The 10,571-nt window shown below is 35.4% G+C and overlaps 1 protein-coding gene across 2 annotated transcripts in view; it reads left to right on the top strand.

Annotated features, from left to right (window-relative positions):
- Positions 1-8,341: 8,341 nt before the first annotated feature.
- Positions 8,342-10,571, top strand: part of LOC147044404 (E3 ubiquitin-protein ligase rnf213-alpha-like) — a 29,780-nt gene continuing 27,550 nt past the window's right edge. For both annotated transcript variants that reach the window (XM_085935020.1, XM_085935019.1), the window contains exons 1-3: positions 8,342-8,397; positions 9,659-9,767; positions 10,078-10,178. In XM_085935020.1, the coding sequence (XP_085791146.1) occupies positions 9,671-9,767; positions 10,078-10,178 (198 nt within the window). In that variant the 5' untranslated portion in view covers positions 8,342-8,397; positions 9,659-9,670. The remainder of the gene's footprint in view (positions 8,398-9,658; positions 9,768-10,077; positions 10,179-10,571) is intronic.

The raw sequence follows: 10,571 nt of genomic DNA, 5'->3' as shown, positions 1-10,571 counted from the left end.
TTATTTGGTACCTCACAATAAAGGAGTGGCATAGAAAGAATAGCTATCCAACATTTATGAGATATTGTATTTGTTAATGTTGAGGAATGACCTTAGACGTAAAACAGACCACTTAACACACACACAAATAAAAAAACACACACTAAACTCTAGCATGTGTTTTTACTTTATAACGGGGGAAAAAGAAAATAGCATACAAGTAGATCAAAAATAGAAATTGTAGGTAAAAAAACATTTCAGAAAATGAAAATGTGGCACTCCTGCACCTTTTACGTGATGAGAAATGAAAGTCACTTTATTAAATGCACGCGGCATATTTCTCGTTCTCACTTAGTTTAGTTAAGACGAGTAGAGAGATTCCGAATAATTGCCTTGTGTACCCGCAATATCAAATAAATAAAAGATATGAGCTTTCTTCATTTTGGATAGACCCTGAACCTGGGAATCCGTTGGGACCAATTTGGAAATATTGAGAAAAAAAGAATTGAATCTCCTTTCATTTGTATCCTCTTCAGTAGTCACAATAATTCCCAGACTCGTTTAGACCTCTTAAAGGTGTTCAATAAACCGAAAGGAAAAATACAAATTACTCATTGTCTTTATTTGTTTATAGCTTTGCTATACAAATAGCAGCATAATAGTTCTCATGTCAGAAGTCATACATATTTCTATTTGGATGCAAATCATTGTCGCTTCTCTCTTTTCTATTTGCTGTCATTAATATGTCAATATTTTGTTCTCAATGCACAAAGCTTAATCGATCAATTTATCTACATAGTGGGGATTATAATGTTTGTCGGATTGATGTCTGAAAATCATAATGCCTACAGAATTTTAGTGCGTCACAAGTCATACATTTTGCCAATCACTATCACTGAAAACTATGGGATGCCAAGGGGAGCATAATCGCTGCATCACCCCCAACATGCTCCTCGTGTGGCATCTCACTAGAAGACTGAGCTGCACTGTTCATAAGTGAATCTTTTTTTTTTGTAAGTCGGCAATAAAACAGGAAATGTCAAATTTGTCGATGAAACTTTTTTGGGGGGGACAATTAAGCAAGCAAAAGGAAGAATGTCAGGAATCTTTTTTTAGTTTTCCATTAAGTCTTAAAAAAAGGAAGGGTGGAGGGGAAACTCAATGCATTAATGAAATAATATGTAAATATTCTCACATAGCAATTTGTCAATATTTATTCGAAGGTGACAAGCGCACTAACTCTGCAGCTCAGCCCATATACGAGAATTTCATCCCATCGCCCATCACCACCAACAGCGATACAACTTTTGCACTGACTCCAGTGTGATTTGGCTGTCAGTGGCAATATTTTGAGTTTACACCCTTTTTTGGCTTCTCTTTCTTTCCCTGTTGTAACCCTCATGAACTCCCACCCTACCCCATGCCCCCCCCCCCCGTCCCTTCTCTTCTGGACATCTATCTCTTGTCTTGGCGATTCAGTAGGAGGCACTGTTAACGGCTACTGGAGCGACAGCCCATGGTAAAGGAGCAATGGACAAAAAGCAACAGGCCACGTGCGGAGGGACTTGAAAAAAAAAAAAAAAAAAGAGACTGCATTCAACATCCAAATATGCAAAAGTAGCAAAAAGGAGACTGCACTGCGGGATTTGTGAGATTGTCATCTGACTCAACCAACGTGCACATGTGTGTGTGTCTGTGTGTGTGCGCATGCATCTACCTCTGCACGGATGCACAAATGTCAAATTTGTTGAGAAGACGAAGGGATACTGCAAAGTTGTATTCATTGTTTTGCAGTAGGCAACATCTTTTTGTCCGCTATCTGTTTGAGAAGAATCGCTCCTCAACATATCTGATTAATTAGCTCATCAGCAAACTCTGTAGAAGCTCCATAACGATCCTGATCATTTGAATCCAATGTGTGAAGCCACCGAACGATGACTAAAATGTTGCTCCCCGTTTGAGGCTGATGAGTATTTAAAGCTAATAAATAGAAATATAGTATAAAATATATGATGTGACAAAATGTATCCTCACCAAAATGTTTTTCTGTGAATATTTTATTTCTACTTTTATATTGAGAGTTCTGAGCACCCAATGAGAGAGATTGCCAGACAGAGAAAAAGTTACATTTTTACAGGAAAACGAGTTATGCTTCATCAAATGTGCTTATTTTCATTCTCGGCAAGATGGAGTGGTAAGGAGATCAATATTGGTCTTAAGTGCTTAAGTCGGGCAAGACATTAGAAAAGCCTTCTTGCCCATGATTGATGCATCCCTGATTGTGCACCAATAAGACAAATGTAGAGACAAAGTGTTCATCAGGCAAATTTCGGAACTTTTAAGAGTCAACCTTGCAGTTTCTTTCAGCATAACTTACTGTACAAGATAGGTCCCTGGCTCTTGGTTTTTAGTTTCTATGGATTGATTCTCCATTATGCCGCAAAGGAAAACAAAACAGATGATTTGGAAAAATATCTGGCAAGGTGGAACTTTCTGATGAAAGGTGCAGAAATATTGTGGCAAGTTCTTCAAAGTCTATAGCCTAAGTACTGTGCATGCTAACATTTTGTACCTGCACAAATGCTGACCTGCATTACTATGTCAGTGTGACTGGGCCCTGATTCAGTCAACTCAAGGCAGCTTTAACATGGACTGATTGAAATGGTATTTGGTCATGCAGGGTTTTAATGCTCATCGTACTACATGTGAATACGTATTGGGCGACAGCTTCCAATTTCCAGAAAAAAAATAGTTATTATTAATTGATTTTTCATTTATGTCTGTATTTATTTCTGTATTTATTTTTGTATTTATTTTTGTATTTATTTTTGTATTTATTTTTTATTTTATTTATTTTATTAATTTTTTTATTCATTGATGTATTTATTTATTTTTGGGGTCCCTGACAAATATGTCATTCACTTTATTTGGCATGGACACTGTGCACACACAGGCACACATCAAGACCAGTTTCCCCAGTTTATACACTTCAACCTCCCATCACCACTTCTTCACAATGTGTGCCCCTTATGTCACGATTATGTAAATAACATGTAAAATGTGCATTGTAGGTAACTGCATGGATTTCCATTGCAAGCAATAAGGATTCTGGTATGAAAATAATGTGAGGGTGTTTGATAAGATTTTAGTCTTGAGCTGATTAGATATCGACTACGAGTTGCGTGTGTGAGTGTGAAAGTATGTTTTGGCACATGCATATGCACTAACAAAAGCATGAAAAAAAAAATCTCTTTGAATGCAAGAAGAGGCTGGACATGCTGACATTATGCATGCCAAAATGCTATGATGCTACTGGTCAGTAAAGACCAAGTTAAGGTACTGTAATGGGACTGGGCAGGGGTGGGAAAGTTTATTTTTGCAGGATGGGGTGGGGTTACGTTTCATACGTCTTGTATAGCAACTTTCCTATTGAGCTTGAGAGACTTGTGATAAGAGAAACATGAACATGTTTAGCTTATGATTTTTCCCTTGACTTCTGTGCTTCTCTTTCTTAAAAAAAAAAAAAAAAGCTATACTGAAAGCCATGCGCTTATCAGATTTATGCAAAGACATGCAGTAAATATGCATGAATGCAATGGGGGGGTGTGTGTGAAAAAAATAACTACAATCCAGCTTCTTCCATGAATGTTACAATGTCTGCTCTTCTGCATGAAGAACATTACCCCATCCAAGAGACTGTCCTTTCCCCCAAAAAAAAAAAATCCCAATTTTTTTCTTTGTTTTTATACTTGTGTTCTTTATTCACATTATGTAGCAATTCTTCTGTCACTTTAAACTTCTTTTTCATGCGACGGTCACGGTCAAATCTGACGCAGAGACTTTCATCATGTGACTTGACATTGAATTTGACATACTGTTCCTTATTATTTGCACGAGTTAAGGCAGTTGTATTCATTTTCAAACCAATTTGACAAGGCGTTGGACTACATGTATATAAGAGATGCAACATGAGTTGCAATGTATTGGGTAATGGTGGATTTATGATTTCCTTGAGATGTCCACTTAAGCATTCTAAGTACTATGCAAGGTAAGATGGCAGGAACAAAGTCTGCAGGAGGATTTCCACTCACACATATCAGAAACATCAGCTACAGTTAGTTCATATCATCACAACTTTTCAGAGGACAACCTGGGACTTGAATTGTATCACAATTAATAGACAGACATCACATGCTATACAAGTGTTTAAATTAACCCAAAGACATGTAGATCAATGAAAAAATTAAATTAAAAAAAGTGACATCTGCTTAAAAAAAAAGGGGTGTTGTCTAGTATAGATACTCTGTCTCACTCTTTTTGCAAAAATTTTACAATATTGTCCTACTGCGCCTTTTCAGCTGAATTGCATGGCATGAGTCAAAGTGAAAACAACACTGAAAAAAGACATCAAAACATGAAATGGACTCAAGTTTTTACTTTTTGTAAAAAAAAAAAAAAAAAAGGTACAAAAAAATCATTTCATTTCAATGCAAATGTTCCTCATGATCCATCAACGCTATTTGGTGTTTGACCAAGATCATGTTCTTGGATGAGAACATCCACGGCAATAAATTCCTGAAAATATGTGACGTTTAAAATAAATTCTCATCGTCAAACACTCCGCACCTCAGGGGAATTGTGTTGAGAAACGAAAGCCAAGAAAGTAGTATTCAAGCCGGGGCTTTCGTGAACTAGTCAGAAGACAAAATGTCAACTGAATATTTCGTTAACATGGTTTATAAGCATGACTATTTTTGCATGAGCTCTGCGAGCCATTCTGATTAGCTCTATGCATACTAATAGTATGAAAACCAATGAATGAATGAATGGCGGGTTCTTCTTGCAAATACGATAGAAATTCTATTTTTGCTACCGTAATAACCAACAGTCAATGTGCAACAGTTTTATTTTTCTTCTTCATTTGGCTGCCTCCCTGCTTGAGTCCCTCAATTTCCTCTAATTATCATAATTATTATGTCATAAATTATGATAAATATACTTTATTTATTGTAGTTAATGTTGCTATTTTTGTTTTGTTTGTTTCTTTCTTTCATTTTCCGGACATGTTCTAAATGTATTTCTTATCATCAAGTCCAGTGCTGCATATTTCGAATGTATTTCCACAGACTATATTTTGTTTGTGTTATTTTATTTTTGATCAACCCACTGTGTTTACACATTGATGTTTTCTGTTTTCTTCTTAAGGTTTTGGCAATATTGTTTACTCAAAACAAATGTAGTTAACATTAAAAGAAAATCTATTTATATATCACCATACAAGACAGGTCCCTTCAAGTCAGACACCCAAAATACTTCGTAGCTAAGAGCCTTTTTAAGTTGGTACCTTTAGCCATGTAGTCCCAGTCCCTGAAATCACCACCTCAGCGATGGCCTAGCGGAAATCGAGCAATGCAACTGATCAAGACTACAGTGAAAAAAAAAAAAAAGACTGTTGGTGACTCTTCATTGCACAATAAATGGACTGGGCACCGCTACCTTACACTACTACTTTCATCTAGGACAGGAGTGTCAAACTCACGGGACGCAATGTAGTCATAGTTTTCTTCAGAGGTGCCATTATGATTGTATACAGTATAGGCTGCATAACAAAAACTAGTAAAAACGATTTAAATATTTTAAAAAATTCATGGTAATGTTAGCAATATCTCTATTTTTTTTTTTTAAATAAAGACAATTTGTAATTTTAGTGTTGACACACAAGTTGATGCTTGATGCAAGATGATTTGTCTTTGCAGGCCACATAAAATGATGTGGCGGGCCGTATCTGGCCCCCGGGCCTTGAGTTTGACACCGTGATCTAGGATATCTGGGGTTTTCTTCAGTAAACATGATCTCTGTTTTGAATATTCAAAAGAAGAGAACTGAAATTATGATGATAATTACTTTCTGGGTTAAAATGCGATTGCTCATATTTCTATAGCAAGTATATAAAACTGATGAAGCACCATTAGTAGCAAGAACGTTTGAACCCAGATATTTTCAAATCAACACCTTTGCCACTCTATGATGCAAAGAGACACTCACTCCTGTCACATTATGCTTTGAATTAGATAGCATACATTTCAAAAGTACGACATTGTTTTGATATGGCATTATTAAGTGAACATTTTTGTCACTCCACATGCTAATTATGTGAATTACTGAATGTGAAAATTAGCATCTTGCGGTTTCTGTACACTGGGGGACCCATATTTCACAAAGCTGCAATAAAACTTTGATGTTCTAATCCATTTCAGGATATGGGCTGGCCATTTGACTACTGAATGTGTTAATTTGATTCATCTTGGTTAATGTCTGGCAATGGTGTCAATCAGTGTCATTTGATAAGATTATTTTTCTGTTTTTCTGTTTAACATTGGCAACTTGTTACTGAGTTCTTATGACATTTTTTTTCAAGTTGTTTGCAATCATACAGAGAAGATAATTCATCAAGAAAAGTAACACACTGTAACAGAAGCCATGTATACTTTATTTAAGATCATTGATAATTGTTATTTGTTTTTCTTTACTTTTATTAATTAGGGGAAATTGTGTATACTACCCCAACCTGCAAGAAGAAAAATAATGTAATGTAGTTTATCTACAATATTCCAATCATAAATAAAATATACTCCTAAGTTGTTTTTTATTTGTTCAATATCTTTTTAAACTCCCATGATGTTTTCCTCTACTGTCGCTCTTGTTATGTGGCAGATGGTATTATTTTGCCTTCCTATTTTTTTTTTATTCTACAACTGTCCTATATTGACACAAGGATAGGAAAGGATGGAAAAGAATGCAAGATGAGGCTCTTTCCTCCATAAATGGTTTATGCTCCTTATAATTACAGTTGCTTTAATGTTACATAGTAGAATGTGACAAACTTAAATGCAGTAAATTGGAAGCATATTTCATATATATTAAATTAATATGAAATACACATAAATGGAATGGCATTGTTTATCTTTTATATTTTTTAAACATATATCAAACAAAACTTTATAATTCATTTGTGAAAGAATCTTTAAAAAAAATGTTTTGTTTGAAAACATATGGAAACTGACTGTGAATGCTGATTTACTCTTTGCAGATAAAAACTAAAATGCCGAATAAAACCCCTATTGGAGAGGTTAGAACCAAGCATAATAACTTCAAGAAAAAGAATAAAATAAAGCTTATTGCAATATTTTCTACTTGTGGCTTGTGACTTCATTTTACATTCTCCTACATCTCCCTCTAGTGGTAATCTGTAATATGACTTGATGAATTTGGGTCGAATAAAAACATAGAATATAAAAATCCACATTTTCATTTAACCAAATTTGGGCCCCCTTTGCAAAAGGTTTGGACATCCCTGGGGTAGAGCCATGAGCAGGGAGGGAAGTCTCTTTTTTGTGCAAAAAACAACAACTCACAACGGCGTCATTGGAGAGGTGAAGAATAAAACGTTTAAATCGAATTATTTTTACATTTCGACCATCCCCGTGTAAGACCACTAGATGGCACACGCTCTTAGTTCTGCTTACTCAACAACAATAAAACACCCGCACAGCAAATACTACAAATCCCAGAGTCCAGTTCGACCCTCCAAACATGACTCCCAGTTTCCTGTCACTCAAGAAATATCGATTCAAATCACGTTTGGAGGTAAATACTGCCAATAATAAATTAATGGAAAAGACTTAACATACTTGTTGCATTGATCAATCAATATTTATGCCTACCCTTAATTTTCGACAAGTGTTAGGAGATGTCTGGTTTTGTAGGATTAGAAAATGCATCATTGAACACTACAAGCAGATATATGTAGAACACATCGGCTGAATGTTGCAGGAGGGAATTAACACTTTATAATTCTTAACGCAAAAGTGAGTAACCAAAGCAAAAATTATTATATTAAGGTTCCAGTCAGATTTATTTATTTATTTATTTATTTATTTATTTGTGTGAAGCAATATTTGTGTCATTTTAATTCTCCGCCTCCTTAATAATAATAATAATAATAATAATAATAATAATAATAATAATAATAATAATAATAATAATAAATGATATTTATAACGCACTTTATATTCGGAGGAATCTCAAAGTGCTACATGGCAAGTAAAAAACAAGATTAAAATGCAGGGACAAGTATAAAACAACACGACGACAACCAGGATATAAAAACAGGAATTACTGAAATGCAAGTTGTTGCTATTGCGGTGTATTTCAATATATTTGAACAGAAATGTCAAATAAATCAATAACTCAATACATTCTACAATCGAAAGCATTTCTTATAAACCCCCCTATGGTGGTTTCAGGGAAAATGAAAGTGAAATTAAAAAAAAGAGTATAAATATCCCCCGCTCCTCTCACTCTTTTTAAGACCACTGCTATGAACGGAGTGGGTAGGACGTTTCTTTCCAGAGACAGGTAAACGCTATTTTCGACTATTTAACACTCAAAACTGTCGTTCTTAATGTCTATTTAGGTAATGTTTGTTTGTGTAGCAGCTACACTGTAGCTCCATCACGATGTTTTTAAAAACGAGTACGCGACTAAGCTTGAAAAGGAAGCCTCCCTTCTTTTAGACATTTTAAAATGAAGATGTTCCGTTTGCCTTTTGCTGAATGTTTTTGTGTGATGACATCGTTAGAAATGTTGGTCACAATGCCATATTTAAGTTAACCGGTTCACTTAATTATTTCTTACGTCTCTCAACTAGTTTCGTTATGACTACTCGTTTTCATTTTGACGAAGTCAAGCCAACCACGCCTGAATTGTACTTGTGCCCCTATGTTAGGCTTTACGGTAAAAGTGAGCCAAGGATTTGTATTTACATATCCGGTTTTTTTTCCGTTTTTTTTTTTTTTTAAAGATAGGCTTAATGGAAAAGGAATTCTGACTTTAAAGTCGGAATTCTGACTTTAAAGTCAGAATTCCCCATTTCTGACTTTAAAGTCAGAATTCCGACTTTGAAGTCAGAATTCTGAGAATAAAGTCAGAATGTGGACTCTAAAGTCAGAATTCTGAGAATAAAGTCAGAATTCTGACTTTAAAGTAAAAAATGGGGAATTCTGACTTTAAAGTCAGAATTCTGAGAATAAAGTCAGAATTCCGACTTTAAAGTCAGAATTCCGAGAATAAAGTCAGAATTCTGACTTTAAAGTCAGAATTCTGACTTTCAGAATTCCGACTTTAAAGTCAGAATTCCGAGAATAAAGTCAGAATTCTGACTTTAAAGTCAGAATTCTGACTTTAAAGTCGGAATTCTGACTTTATTCTCGGAGTTCTGACTTTAAAGTCGGAGTTCTGACTTTAAAGTCGGAGTTCTGACTTTAAAGTCGGAATTCTGACTTTTAAGTCGGAATTCTGAGAAAAAAAGTCTGAATCCTGTCACCCCTCGTTTTTTTTCTTCACTGGCCCTAATCCTCTTCCGTAAATTTTGAATATGCCTCAGTTTGATGTATTTTTATGTAGTTCTTCAAAACAAAAAATTGATTACGGACATGCACATTTAAATTGGCCTCAGCAGTGTATTTTAATGTAATTGGTTCACATAATCTTGAAGTTATTGCGTGAAAACGCTCATATTTACAGTAATAATTAAAAATATTTGAAATGGTTGGATATTTTCAGCCTTAGAATAGAATATTGACAGATGATACTATTCATTTTTTGTCACCTACCCCAGAAAAGTGTGAAGATGAAGTGTTCCAAGTGTGGCTTTAATGCTTTGAAGAAAGACAAGTTCTGCAGAGAGTGTGGCTTCAATTTGTCAGTCCAGCCTACCAACAACCAAGGTGAAGAATATTTAGCTTTTCAGACAGCATATGCAAAAACTTGTCAATGCACCTTTTGGATGGATATTCATTCACTAAAAATAAAGGCCTATTGGTACTAAAGGCAAAATGGTTTGAAATTGCCAAAATTATGATTCTAAAATAGTTGTCTTTATTTTAATTTTTTTTAATAGTATTTGTGTCTGCTGCCTTCACCACATAAAAATTATTTCTATTTTCAAAGTTATGTATTGGTTTTGTATTAAAGAAAATCCTGTTTTGTTGCTTTGCTTACTCCATGTGTTGAAATGTAATTTGCTTTCATCTATAGAAGGAAATCAACCAAAGTCGTTGGTACCAGTTTTGGGAGCTGCGACCGATACAACAGCAAAAGACAACCATTCTGTAGACAACAAAGGTTCTAACAAAAAGGTAACATTTCACTTCTTTTCTTACTAAATAGCAGCATTGGGTACATCTGCACATTCAGTTGACACAAGAAATATGTCCTTAAAAAATGACAATGCCTAGTTTTGAATTAATATTCATTCATTCATTCATTCATTTTCTGAATAGTCCCCCACGGGGGTCGCGGGCGTGCTGGAGCCTATCCCAGCCGTCATCGGGCAGTAGACGGGGGACACCCTGAACCGGTTGCCAACCAATCGCAGGGCACACAGAGACGAACAACCATTCGCACTCGCACTCACACCTAGGGACAATTTGGAGTGCTCAATCGGCCTATCAAGCATGTTTTTGGGATGTGGGAGGAAACCGGAGTGCCCGGAGAAAACCCACGCGAACACGGGGAGAACATGCAAACTC

Source organism: Syngnathus leptorhynchus, chromosome 16 (assembly GCF_054491065.1).
Source record: "Syngnathus leptorhynchus isolate UIUO chromosome 16, UIUO_Slep, whole genome shotgun sequence".
In the NCBI taxonomy this organism is placed as follows: Eukaryota; Metazoa; Chordata; class Actinopteri; order Syngnathiformes; family Syngnathidae; genus Syngnathus; species Syngnathus leptorhynchus.
Note: the sequence above shows the minus strand (reverse complement) of the source record. Positions and strands in the feature narration are given on the sequence as shown.